We start from the raw sequence: 13,969 nt of genomic DNA on the forward strand, positions 1-13,969 counted from the left end.
TGCAGGGGACGGATCTGTTGAGGGTCAAGACACCAGCCACATGTCTTCGGGACCAGAGACTCTAGGTGGCTGTTCCATTCCCCAGAACTGGCCAGCTGGGTCCCCCGTGCGGCTTCCTGACTCCAGCTGTCCACATTGAGGCCACGGGAAGGGGGTTCCAGGCCAGCCCCAAAGTGCCACACGGGGCTGACTCCTATTAGGGCGGGGGGTTTCTAAGCTTCATGGGCCTTACCGTTGGCCTTTGTGACTCGGTTGCCCTTGCTGCAGCTGTGAGCTTTACCATGGTGAGGAAGTCCTGGTGGTTGCGAGTTCTGCTTTGTGGCGGGGCAGGGTGAGAGGGTGGGGAGGTAACCTCATCGTTCACCATCAGTTCGTTTCTTAACTGAAATTTTTGTCCAGAACGGGGAAGCTGTCTGGCCTGGTTGGAGGGCACTTGACCTCCATTGTAGCTGCTGGTTTGGCTGCTGGGCCCAGTCCCTGGCTGCAGACGGACGCTGGCATTTGCAGGCCTCAGTCTCCCCTCCCCCTGCCCCGCAGCGTGCTGGTCCTTTGGGTTTCGTGTGTTTTTAAGCTCAAGAACAGTCACTAAACATTGACTGGGCTGTGTTGGGCCCCGGGGGGCCAGCCGTGGCTTCCTGCTTTCCCGTTGAGCCAGGTGAAGGTCAGGAGAGTCTGTTTAGGGTGTGAGTAGTCAAGACAGTGAGCCACAGGCAACTGGGTTCCTCTAGCTGCTTTTGTTTTCAGATCATTTTGTTATTAAATCATTTTGACAGCAGAATGAAAGGAAATGGAAAAAATACTACCCACAGTCATGTGTGAGCTTGTGAAGTTTTGGGCCACATAAGTGTCGTGTTGGCATGGTTTGGCTCATGGCTGTGTGCGTGGGCTCGGTGCCTCTCACGGTCCTGGGTGTTCTGTGTCGTGGTGCTGTTCCTGTGACCACACAGGCCAGGTGCATGAGCACGTCGGACTCCCCTCGCAGTTCCAGTTCTCCCTGTTAGGAGAAATACAGCTGTGAACTCCTCTCCGTGCATCGCTCTTTTATCTCCTTGTGCTTTGCTGGGTTTGAAGTTCCTGGCCCAGAGATGGCCATACCTCAGGCTCCTGAGGGTTTGGTCATGTCTGTCTGAAATGATGCCAGGAGGAGATGCGAGGTCGTGTGATGCTGATGCTGACGTGCCGTTCGACACTGTGTGTTTGAAGTGGGCGTGGGAGCGTGGCCAGAGCAGAGGGCTGGCTTCTACGGGGGAGCAGCCTAGGCTTGACGCTCACCCTGTCCTTTGGACCCTGGCAGCCCAAGCTGTGTGACTCTGGGTGGGTTACTTACTTGCACTAGACTTCTGTTTTTCTAATCTGCGAAAGAAAGAAAGCAGTGCTGACCTTACTCGATTTTTTTTTTTAATTTGAGGGAGAGAGAGTGTGAGCATGGTGGGGGGGCGGGCAGAGGGAGAGGGACAAGCAGGCTTCCCGCTGAGCAGGGAACCCAAGGCGGGACTTGATCCCAAGACCCTGAGATCATGACCTGAGCTGAAGGCAGACGCTTGATCTACTGAGCCACGCAGGCGCCCCTAGGTTTTTATGATGCTTAGTTAAGTAATGATTACTTCAATTAATTGGATAATCAATTGCCTGGCTTACTGTTATGAGCACTGTTATTACAGGAAATACAGCAGAGCAGGGATGAATAACAGTGGGGGCCAGCCCTCCTCAGAGCTCCCCTTCTATCGGGAAGTCTTCTGATTTGATGGGCCTAGTTAGATTTGATCCTTACCACACCCCTAAGAAGTGGACGCGGTTGAGATTTTTGCCCTCACTCTACAGGAAAGAAGCAGGGGTGCAGGTGCTTGTCGGCGGGGGGGGGGGGGGGGTGGGGGGGGTGGGGGGGCAGAACAGACAACTCAGTGGTGAGCACGCAGATGGATGTGGTAGAAAGACCTGCGTGTGTGGCAGCAGGGAACTGGGTGGGCTTCTCTTGGCTGGGTTCCCAAACCAGGGGGAAGGCTAGGGCTCTGACACGCACAGACCTGAGTTAGGTGCCACTGAGCCTCAGTCCTCCCGTCTGGGAGGCCTAGTGATGCCTGGTGTATGCAGCTGGTAGGGATGAGAGCCTTGTCTGTAAGGGGACGAAGCAGCACGTGTGTCCTGCCTCCCCTGGGTTGCTCCTCTCCTTTGCTGGTAGTCCAGCTGCTGTTAGGTGCCAGGTGCTGGGGGACAGCGACGGACAGGCCCCTCAGAGCCTCCAGTCAAGGAGGGAAGACAGATGACAAACAAAATCGTGTCCAGGTAAAATTGAACGTCTGGGACAGTTCTCAGTGGAGGGCTCACCTGGGAAGAAAGCCCTTCTGCTGAACGTGGGTGTAACCTTCAGGCCACAGGGCCGGGAAGGGGCTGAAGCTCACCCGCCGTCTGTCTGCCTCCGTGCCGTGTGGTGGCGTGTGCAGAATGAAGGCTTCTGTGGGGAAGCCTCGCGCCCGCGGTGCCCGTGCTTCCAGCCTGGGGCACTTGTCCCTCATCCCCCAGGGAATCGGACAGGTCATTCTTAATTTGAGCTTCAATTTTTAAAAATTGCACATTTGTCATCTGCAGAAACTTGGCAAAAAATAAAGCACTGTTAGAAAAGGATGATGTCTTCCGTTCCCAGGCCACTACCTTTTACAGTGTTGGGGAGCGGAGCAGTCTCTCTGCGGGTTGGACTGACCGTAACCCGTCCTTTGCTTCCCAGCCTGGATCTGGGCCCTGGGTCCTGGGTCCCTCTTAGGTCTGTTTTGGTTCCTAGACCTCAACTGGCTCTCCGCTTTCTTGTTTGTTTGTTTGTGGGGGTGCAGGCGGAGCAAGGGGTGGGGGGTGAAAACAGAGGGACCAGCTGGTTCCCCAGTGTTGTGCGGTGAGAGGCAGGGTTCAGGTCAGGCCCGTTGCCGTCGGACAGCAGGACCCCAGGATGCCAGCAGGCTCTCGCCCACCGTGGGTGTCAGCAGGGTGTCTACCCTGCACCCAAAGGTGGACCCAGGTTCCCTTCTTTTCAGTGTCCCCGCTGAAGTAGCACCGGCCCTGCTCCACAGGGGAGGGGACAGAGAGGTCCTGTGGCTTGGCCTGGGCACCAGCTCTGATAAGCTGTGGGGGTGCAGTCTGGGCCAGGCTGGGCCTGCTCCTGGCTGTGCTCGGCCCACAGTGTCCCCTACAGGGAGGGCCCTGTCGGAGCTTGGAGCCTTGCTGGCAGCCCAGAGCAACTGGTCCAGGCCGGCTGTGTGTGAGGGAAAGTGGGGGCACTGGTCTTTGCCCTGCTCTCAGCATGACCTTTCAGGGGCTTCTTTCCTGCTGTGGATGGTGGGGGACCACGGGGGCCCTGCCAAACCTCTGTACTTCCCCCCCCACTCCTTGAGGTACAGGAAGGTGGCACTTCCTTTGGAGAGCCTCCCAGATACCCCCCCCCCCGTGCTGCCCAAAGAACTCCCCCCACCCCACCCCCACACCCCCGCCATGCTGTTGACACCTTCCTTTTCCTCCTCGGGGGCACTACCCCCTTGGGAATCTGAAGAGCTGTGGATTCTTACTCCAGAGAAATGAGCCTTTTCACACCTGGCCTGTTGTGTGTGTCTGACCGTTGACCTCTGGGATCCCGTCCATGGCCCCAGGCTAAAAGTGCCCCCCCACACCGGGTCTGTGAACACTAGGTGCCCTCTGTTCTGTTCTTTTTCCTCCTCGGGACCTGCTGTGGCGTTCCCTAGCACAGGGAGCCAGTCAGTATTTGTGAACCAGTAATCTGCTGGAGGGGTTACGTGCCGCCTCCTTTGAACACAGCCCGGGCCCCAGCTGTGCTTGCGCAGGACCAGCTTGGCCCCCCCCGAACCCCCCCCGCCCCGCCCCATGCAGGGCGTCAGCCGCCATCCTGCAGCCAGGCCAGGTGGTGGGGCCTCTGCGGAGGAGCCGGCCCTCTTCTCTGCTGCCGGGGACACCTCACTGGACCCCTGGCCTGTGCTTGCACCAGCCTCCGTCAGACCCCAGGCCTCCGCCTGAGCCCCGTCCACCTGAGAGCTGTTGGGCCCTTGCTCCCGGTCCCCGGAGCACTGCCACCTTTGTGGCCCCAGACGCCTTCTTCTCCCTGAGTCCCGGTCAGAACCTGGAGTCGGCCGTCTGACTCCTCCCTGTCCCCCAGAGCCTTCGGGCACCCCTTGTTCTGTCGCAGTGCCACTGGCCTAGTTCCAGGCCCTTATCTGAAGGCCTTATCTCCAGCTTCCCTATGGTTCCCCGGCACTTTGTCCTCTCAGCTCAGAAGCCTTTAGGGAACGCCTGCCCCGCAGGAGAGCAGTGACTCTCAGCCCTCAGATGTCGGTCCCCACCCTCCCTGCTGGATGCTCGAGTCCAATTCTCGGTGCCGCGCTGAATGTGGAATCAGAAGATCGGTCCCCCTGCACAGATGGTCAGACACATCTTCTGAGGTCTCCGTGAAGCAGACTTTGTGGCGCTGCTTGTCTGCTCTCAGGATTGATGAAAGTGAAAGCTTATCCTGACCTGTCAGCTGCAGGCAGTCTGGGCCTGCAGCCCTGCGGCTTCTCCACAGCCCTGCCCTTCCGGCCCTGGCCCCATTCTCCCTGCCCTTCAGGGGCTGCAGCCTTGTCCACCGGGCTGCAGGCTCTTCTCCTTCCTCCCTGGCCATTCCGCTCTTGTAGCCGTGCCGTGATACAGGTGACAGTGTCTGTTTTCAGAGAAGAGGAAACCGAGGCCAGACAGGTCAAGTAACTTGTCCAAGGTCACACAGCAGGCTGAAATGGAGCTGGGCTTTGCCAGGCAGGGTCCGGCCCAGAGCCTGTGAGCTCCACCACTGTACCAGCTGTAGGTGGGGTCAGGCTCGTGGGTACAGATGAGAAAGGCAGGTACCTGCCCTCGAGGGACTCCTCACCTGCTGAGCAGAGTGGACATATAGGCCAGGTAGTCTCTGCAGCAAACTGAGTGCTGGAGACCCCGAGTCGGGGGCCCTGCCAGGATCATTGCCCGGGAGACTCAGAACCTCCCTCCCACCCTTTCCCCTCACTCTGGGCAGTCGAGGACTGCAGTGTCTGTGCCCAGGTGGTGGCATTAAGCCCCGGGCTTATCACTGCATCTTCAGGGTGAGTCAGACGCTGGGTGCCTGCCCTGCCCCCTAAATGCCCTGGGAGCACAGCGCCTGTCCTAGCCGCACCCGACAGGAAGTCCCTCCACCCGATGGGGGGGCTACTCTGGTTCTGAGGATAGGCAACAGGGTGAGATTGTGAAACCTGCCAGGTTTGTCCTCGGCAGCATCAGTCCCTTCCTGTCCCCCCTCACCCCCTTCCTGTGCCTATCTCGCCTTGACTTTTCCCCACCCTGGGCCCACATCAACCGGAAAGGCGCAAGCTGGGGCCAGCTTCCCTTCTTCTCAGGGGACTAGGTTTGGGCCTTATTCTTTTTTGATTGTTGACCAGAAGGGCCATTTCCATGAACGGCTCGCCGGGCATCCCCAGAGCTAATGAGGCATGTTTGCCTGGGCATTGGAAAGGGTTTCTGTACCTGTGAGTTCCTGTCGGGTCTCCAGCTGCTTCAGTTATGGGCTAATGGTAGGGGGAACTTAGATCAGAGATAGGAGTGTCTCTCTGTGAACCCTTTCCTGCGTCCTTGTTTCTCTTCTGGAAGGAAGAACCCTAGGCAGCAGCTCCTCTTGGGATGAGGGAGGGGCTTGTTCCTTGTCCCCTCAGCTCAGGAGCTCCTCCTTCAGCACTGCTGTGCCCCCGAAGGCACTTCCCGACCCTCATTTACTCTTAACCAGCAGCGGGCTGGGACAGGTCCAGGCCGGGAGTAGACCGTCGCACCTGGCTTCTGGTCTCCCTATCTCCCATGACTCCCCTTCCAGGCTGCCACTATGCCCTTTGAGAGTGTTGGCCTTGGCTCGGCTAAGCCCGCCCACAGCCCTGGAGGAAGGCCTTGTCAGCCCCCTCCAACCTTGACCTCCCCCAGTCCTGGCTGAGCCAGCCTTGTGGGATGGCCCCACAGGTCTGGACAGTGCCCTTACTCTGCTCTCATGGCTTTGTACCAGGCAATTACCATTCTTTAGCTGCTTGGTAACCTCCTGTTGGACATTCAGAGCTGAGTTTAAGGGTTACCTCCTTCTCGACAACACCTTGGCAATCCCTTGCCAATTCCCCAGGTGTACAAAACATGGAACAAAGTCTTCCTAACCACACATGGCACAGAGTTACGTTTTCTGAGTCTGTTCTTTTAAGTAGATTTGAGATCCTTGAGGGTAATGTTCTTGTTTCCTTTATCTCTGTGCCCAGGGCGGACCCAGCGCACAAAGGGGAGCAGAGTTACGAGGGAAGAGGGACCCAGTCTGCCTGGATGGGGAGGGGAGCGGGAGGAGAGGCAGTAACTTCCCTTCTCCCCCCACCTTCTGCATTTCTGATGGTTGACTAGAGTTTCTCATGGGGCTCAGACAGCAAATATGGATTGATGTGCTCCCCCCATTCCCTGCAGGGGTACTCAGCTAGTGAGCGCTTCTTCTGGAAAGGGACTGAGGAGCAAACACATTGTTTAAAACACCAAGTCTGGAATGTCCCAGAATTGATAAACCTCTGGCTGGTCTAATATTTTATTACTTTTTTAAGTAAGCTCAACGCCCAACATGGGGCTTGAATTCATGACCCCGAGATTAAGAGTTGCATGCTCTGCTGACTGAGCCAGCCAGGTGCCCCTCCAGCTGGTCTAAGAGAAAGAGAAAAGACAGAGGTTGTCAGCGTCAATGGATATCATTACAGATCCTACAGATGTTAAAGGGATAATAAGAGAATGTTATAAGCGGTTTTATGCCAATACATTCAGTAACTTAGGTGAAATGGATACTCCTTGAAAGATACGGATTAATGAGACTGACTCAGGACAAAATAGAGAACCTATAGAGCCCCATATCTAAAATCTCACAAAGAAAACTTTGGGCCAAGATGGCTTCACTGAAGTCTTACCATAGATTTAAGGAAGAAGTAATACCAATCTTGCACAACCCTTACTTTATTTGCAAAAATTTGGTTTCTGGCAAAAGGATTTCAAACAGTATCAAACAGCTCAGTTGGTCTCTGTTTTGGGCAGGGCTGTTCTGAGGCCCCTTAAGTCTTGCATCAGAGACCCCTTCCCCCTGCAGGCTGTGGGAGGCATTTCCAGGAAGAGGCAAGAGGACCCTGGTCCAGGACGTGGCTTTCCTGCCCTCCGCCACCACTGTTTCCAAGAGTTTGGCTCTTCTGGAGTTGGTGGAGAGAGTAGTTAAATTGGCAAACAGTTGGTGAAGGTTGTCCAGTCCACGCCAGGAGGGGTTCCAGGAGATGCCCCCATACTTGAGGAAGACATGAAGAACTTGAGGGAGGCCTGGATATGAACAGGAATGACCACATGCCTGGGCCCAGAGGAGTGATTTGCCTATTGTCTGGGAACCTCAGAAGGCTGTGTGGAGGAGGTGGCCTTTGAGCTGACCTCCAGAATTGGTCAGAGAGTGGGTTTTCTTCGGGGTTATGAGAATGGGCATATCAGGATTTGAGAGACAGAGGCTACGGTGTCAAGGTATTCTGGACAGGGGCGAGTGTGAATGGGCTGTAGGGCAGGTGTTGGGGCCTCATGAGGCTGCCCCTTGAGGAGAATGGCTGTTGTCCTGAGCCTCTGGGGAGCCAGCGAGAGCTTTGAGCAGAGGAGCGGTGTGATATGACCAGCACCTGGGATGCGGATGGTAAAGTGGAGGGAGGCTTAGGGGAGGTGGAAGAGGAAAAGGAGGCAAGTGCAGCAGGAAGCTGTGTTCTCCGGGGCAGAGGGGCAGCCAACTGGCAGGCTGGCAGGCAAGCACGGCGAGGGGGGGAAGAGCTGGGGGCTGGGTTGCGGTGGGCACCTGTGGCGGTGGCGAGGGAGAGGGCAAGGACCGGAGAACAGGGACTGGGAAGGAGGGAGAAAGGTGGGAAATTTGGGGAAGGGTGTGTGGGGGGGGAGGGGTTAAAGCAGTGAGTCAGATTTAACTATCTCGGGGCGGGTGGGGTGTCTCCAGATTGCCGGGGATGCTGTGCCCCTCAGGCCCTGCCTGCCCTCCGAGGGTGTGCGCCAGGGCCTGTACCTGGACTCGGGCTGGCTGCAGCCGGTCAGAACCAGGGCTGAACCGTGGGGGAGCCGGGGAGAGGTGGCTGGGGTCAGAGCTGTTTTTAGAAACTGAGTGCCACTCTTCATACACTCTCTCATCTCTCTCCTTGGTGAGAACACTGGGCAGGGGTCGGAAAGACCTTGATCCACATCTGCAGTCACCATGGATGAGCTCTGTGGCCTTGGGCAAATCTTTTCCCTTTGCCTGATGGCCGTTTGCCAGGCTCCCTGTGGGTTCAACTGAGGACCTTCCATTCTGGGGGCCCTTTGAGGCCCTTAGGCTGGGGTGGGCCATGAGGGTGGTCTCCACCTCCTGTCGCCATCCCACGTAATGAGTATCCTGCCTTGGGACCGAGGCCAGGATCACCCAGAAGCTGTTTCCCTGCTCACGAATGCTCACTGTCCTGTCTGAGTTGCTGTTGAGCGTGAAGCCTGGAGCGCACCTTGTCCTTGCGTTTCTGTGGCCTGTGTATGTGTTACCCGCCTTCTGCCCCACACGCATCTCTTCATCGTTCCTGAGCACCTGCTCTTCACACAGCAGCCCAGGCCGGTATCATCCTTAACCTCACGCTGTGGGCAGTTAATGGTGCGGCCCACCCACCAGACTGCTGGGCATTTTTGTAAAATGTCACAGAGATAGTTGCGTGTTTTCTCATTTATTAATGAATAACCAGCCTGTGCCAAGGCACTCGAGTGTCTCTGGGACTCCAGGGTGGCGGTGGTGGCGGTGGCTGCCGAGAAGGGGCTCGGTGTTTGCAAGGGACTGGTTCCCAGAGGCCGGTCCTGTCGTCCGCACCCTCCTCTGCCAGCAGGTCCAGGTTAACAGAGCCCTGTGGAAAGATGCCTTCCTGGGGGGTTTGCCCACCAGCTCACGTTGGGGGTTGGGGAGAGCTGAGCCTTTCTCTGCCCTTCCACCTCTGTCCTTACTTACCAAGGGGAGGCAGGCCATCTGGGAGCCTGCTGACGGGCAGTTGGGAAGGAGCTTTTTTTTTTTTTTTTTTTTTGACTGTTCAGGCTCATGGCTTGCTTAATCCACTGGCATTTCGTCAGGGAAAGGGGAGCGTGTGTCCGTTGGGCCTCCGTGGAAGGTCCTACCCAGGCTCCCGCCGCCCTGGAGGCCACACCGAGAACCCTAGCTTGTTTCTCATTTAGGAATTTGTACTCTGTCCTCCCTTCCCTTTTTGGCCATCACCAGGCGAAAGCCTCTCTGCCCTAGGGCTTGCTTGTCCAGCGAGGTGGCCAGGCCCTTAGGAAAGGTCCTTCTGCCAACAGGTCCCCCAGCCTTTCCTCTGGCTCCTCTTGCCTTACTTAGGACCCTGGGCAGCGCCCTCTGAGACCAGCCCCACCTGCCTTGACAACTTGACCAGCATTCACCTTCACCAGGTCTGCTACTCCAACCACCTGGGTGTTCTGCAGACCACACCCACCTTTGCTCAAGCTGCGCCCCCCCCTCCAGGAAGGCCTTTCCTACTCCTGTAACCCCTGCATTCTCTCCATCCCTCCCCACCCCACCCCACAGAACCATGTTGACCTCTCTCACGTGGCTGCCATCACTTGTTCCTGCTGCCTCGTCCCTGGGACTAGGCTGCTCTGGACTGAAAGAGCAAGGGCTTACCTTGATCCGCTCACGTCATAAAAGCATTTCGCTGGACCAAACGCCTCTGTGCTGGTTTTGGGGGGGTGGTCTCCTTCCCTGTAAGTGTGAGGCCAAGAAATGGTGGGGTCTGGTTGTTCTCAGGTGTCCGTGATGATCACTGTTAGGAAGGGATTCATAAAGCAAATGCCACTCTCCAGAGGCAGCTGTCAGTGGTATAAACAAACTTGGAGGAGAGTTAGCGCACAGAGCTGTCTTCCTTAAAATTTATATGTCAGCTCTGGCTCTTTCCTTTTGTAAACTTTTTATTTAAATTCAATTTAGGTAACATATACTGTGTTATTAGTTGCAGGGGTAGAATTCAGTGGTTCATCAGTTGCACATAACCCCCGGTGCTCATTCCATCACGTGCCCTCCTTCATGCCTGTCACCCGATGACCCCATCCCCCCACCCCACTCCCCTCCAGCAACCCTCAGTTTGTTTCCTAGAGTTAAGAGTCTCTTACGGTTTGTCTCCCTCTCTGATTTCATCTTATTTTATTTCTTCTTTCCCTTCCCCTACGTTCATCTGTTTTGTTTCTTAAATTCCACATAGGAGTGAAATCATATGGTATTTGTCTTTCTCTGACTGACTTATTTCTCTTAGCATAATACCCTCTAGTTCCATCCATGTTGTTGGAAATGGCAAGATTTTTTTTTTTTTTTAGTTTTTTTCTTCTTTTTTTTTTTTTGTAATCTCTACCCCCAACATGGGGCTCGAACTCACCACCCTGAGATCAAGAGTCGTATGCTCCTCCAACCGAGCCTGCCAGGCACCCCTGTAGCTCTTTCTTACGTTGTAGCAGCCTCCCCATGGCAGCGCCTTACTGATGTCTCAGAACGCTGCTCCAGCCCGATGGTGAGAGGCACGTTGCAGCCAGTAAGGAAGGGCACAGTGACACCCTTGGAGGGCCGGTCCCGGCAGGCTCGGAGACCCTGGAGTGCCTCAGCACGTGCGTCGAGAACACGGTCATGCATGTGAGCACATACATGGGCACACACCCTGCATGTCTGTCTGTCCCCAGGGCCAGTCCGATCTTAGAATCAGGGAGAGAGGCCAGGAAGACACTTGCTTCTGCAGCTGGAAGCAGCATGGTGGTATCCTCTGTTGCGGCCCCTGGTGTCCCTGGGGAATGAGTATGTTGTGCCAGGTTTGAGACTTACAAAGAGATGGGGGGCAGGAGGAAGACAAAGCAGATTTAGAAGTTTTTCCCATAGAAACTTCGAACTAGTTCGCCTTCTCTCCATCCCCTGAATACATGGCAGGAGTCTTATTCTCAGCTTGGTTCTAGTTTGAGTTATTGCTACTCCTTAAGGTAAGCAAGTAGGTATTCCTAGAGAGGCCTCTGGCCTGGAAGTGGGGGTCAGGAGGCCCGAGCTTTTGCCCCACCCTGGTCGCTGGTGACTGCCCTTCCCAGCTGAGTGGGTGGCTCCATCCAGACCCATTGAGGGGTCACCGACCACCTGCATTTCTCACCACTCAAACCTAGCTCCTCCTGCTAGTGTTCTCTGGGGGTCACCGTGGGCCTGGCCCGGGCTGGGGTCACCGGCTGTTAGGTTTTGTGGGCGTCGTGGGGGGGGAGTTGAAGGAGGGGCAGTGAGGCTCCAGTGTTGTGTACCCCTTGGAGGCTGCAACACCAAGCTGCTCCTTGCCAGGGTGAGAGGCTCCTGAGGTGTCCCGTTCTTCCCCAGCTCCCTGGGCATCAAGGACTGGAAGTAGGAGCATCCGTCTGAGCGAGTGGTTTTCTCCCTTCCTTTGCAGGACAAGGAAGATGGGGAGCCCAAGACCAAGCAGCTCAGAGAAGGGGAGGAGGAAGGCGAGAAGCACAGGTGAGGCCCGTGTGCAGCTCTCTGTCATCCCACCTCGATGTTGACACTCTCTACCCCGTGCCTCCCCCACCGCCCCATGGCTGCCTTGTGCAGGCATGAAAAGCTCACCCTTCTCCCCAGCCGGAGCCTTCTTTGCTCCCTTTCCCCCACTGGCCAGCCACCTTTTACTCAGCCACCCGCAGTTTCTTCCCGACCCTCATGAAGGCTTATCTCCAAACCACTTGCGTGGTGTGGGTCCACAGCACCTGCAAAATCAGGTCCAAACCGTGCCTGGCGTGTTCACTCTGCCTGAGCCACCTGGTCTCGTCCAGCCCCTTCCGGTTCCCCGTAAGCCCTCTGACCCTTTGGAGTCTCCTGATGGCATCCTCTGTGTGTGCTCCTCCCTCGGGCTGGATTCCTTGTCCTCTCCTCTCCGCCTTCCATAGCTCGGTCTTCGTGTGGAGCTCAGCTCTGAGCCTCCGCTGCTTCCTCCCTGTCTGTGCTCCCCGGCCCCCTCAGGAGGCCGTGGAGAGTGTTTCTCTTTGCCAGATCCTGTCATCTGGTCGAGTCCACTTCAGTTGCCTGAACACGGTGCTCTTCCCTGTGATTGCGGGCACACAGTCTCCCCTCGCCCCTTCTTGAGGGCTGGCACCTCCACACAGCTTGGGTGCTGCTTTGCATCAAAAATAGCTGGGAAACATTTGCAAATCCGAAGTGTGGGGTGGGCAGGCGCTGTGTGGATGGTCTTTGTGAGCTGGGGAGAACCTTCCTGTTCGCCCAGCACTTCCACACCAGAGTTCCGGGGTCTTGTGCCCTCCCTCCCACGCCCAGTCTTGAACTCGGGCCACAAGGGCCGTGGGGGAACTGTACTTGGGATCAGACTTGGTTTCTGAATGGACAGGTCACCTTGATGTCCTCCGTTCTGAGCAGTTTCCTTCAGGCTCAGGGCTTGAAGGTGTCTGCTCACATGGGGTTGTGGATCTGGATGTCCGAAGTAAACTTCCCTGGACGGGCTGTGCTTTGAGGGGTACAGCAGGAGGTGGAGGACCCTCCCCGGAGGAGGAAGCAGGACTTCCTGATGCCACTTAACTTTTCCAGTATGCGTGGAACCTCCCCGGGTGCCGGCCCCTCATCGGGAGCTGATCTCACAGGAGATAGGGCTTTTTCAAGTCCACAGGGTTGTGTGTGTGTGCTTGTGTGTGTTCGCCTGCATGACAGTTTACAGAGTGGGTTCACACTGTCCCCACAGGCAGCCCTGTAGGGTCCTTGCCACCTCACCTATTACCAGAAATGGGAACAGCTCTGTGCTCAGTGGTGGTGCTGGGACCCCCGCCACCCTAGTGCTGGGCTCTCTGCTTTCTTGTTGGGTCTGGCCCCCTCCACCAGCCCCTCAGGGGGCCCTCACCGATGACAGAGATGAAGGCCAGGTCCTTGCTCTTTTGCCAAGCAACCCCACTTGTGTGGTTTGGGGGTGCATGCCTGCACAGTTTCCCCTGTTCTGTGGGACCTGCTGGGGGGACCTTCGATTTTCTTCTGGCTTGTTCTTACTTAGATTCTCGGTCAATCGCTGGCTAGAGCCTTGAGTCCTGGTTTCTGGGCTGTCTTCGCTTTGCTGGGAGGTCCCTGCTCTCATCCCCCTCCTCCTTGATGAGAAAGAGAAGGAGCATTGGTGAGCAGATGGGTGGGTCATACGGTAGAACACTTGATTGTTGAGCCATGGGATTGAATCTCAAACGCGGTGTCAGTGGAGGAAAGAGCAGGCTTCGGAAGTGAGAACACACAGGGCAGGAACGTTTATATATATATTTCAGAAACCCACATGATGATAGAGGTGTTATTCGCTCCACAAGCCCTGGCTCAGTTGGTTGTCTGATTTGGCTTGGAAGGCGGCAGAGGACAAAACACAGTCCCTGCCCTCATGGGGCCGACGCTCTCTGGAGGCCGACAGACTGGACAGAAAAACAAGTGTGTGGGAAGAGGGCATTGAAGTGGAAGCTACAGACATGGGACCATGCTCTCCGCCGTATACCCACTCCTGCCCTCAGATTAGCTGCTGGGAATCGGGGAGGAAACAGGATTAGGGAAAGGCTGTGACCAGCCACAACATAGGATTTCTATAACAAAAACGGGGGAGTGGGGAGGAGCAAACCTGTCTCAAAAACGGCAGAGTGTTGCTTTTGTTGACTTTGGAGGAAGTGAGCACAAGTGTTGTGTTATTCTCTGAATGTTTCTTTGTGCCTGAGAGATTTCATCACGAAAACAGTGTGAAAAAGAAAGAGGTGCAGGGCCCCAGGTTCCTCTGCCGGAGCTCTGGGTAAAAAAGCCCCCGTTCACCTTCTAGGCCTTAACGAGTCATTTGTGGCGAAGCCCGAGACCCCCTCTGAAATCCCCTGCCAAGCCCGCCCATCT

General features: G+C 56.2%; 1 protein-coding gene across 6 annotated transcripts in view; it reads left to right on the top strand.

Moving 5' to 3' along the window:
* Positions 1-13,969, top strand: part of CCDC12 (coiled-coil domain containing 12) — a 64,989-nt gene that overhangs the window by 27,639 nt on the left and 23,381 nt on the right. For all 6 annotated transcript variants that reach the window (XM_064596951.1, XM_064596950.1, XM_045862567.3 and 3 more), the window contains exon 3: positions 11,514-11,581. In XM_064596951.1, coding sequence (XP_064453021.1) covers positions 11,514-11,581 — 68 coding nt within the window. The remainder of the gene's footprint in view (positions 1-11,513; positions 11,582-13,969) is intronic.

Source organism: Mirounga angustirostris, unplaced genomic scaffold, assembly GCF_029215605.1.
Source record: "Mirounga angustirostris isolate CCGP_5_RB_7025 unplaced genomic scaffold, mMirAng1.0.hap1 SCAF_1, whole genome shotgun sequence".
Taxonomy (NCBI): Eukaryota; Metazoa; Chordata; class Mammalia; order Carnivora; family Phocidae; genus Mirounga; species Mirounga angustirostris.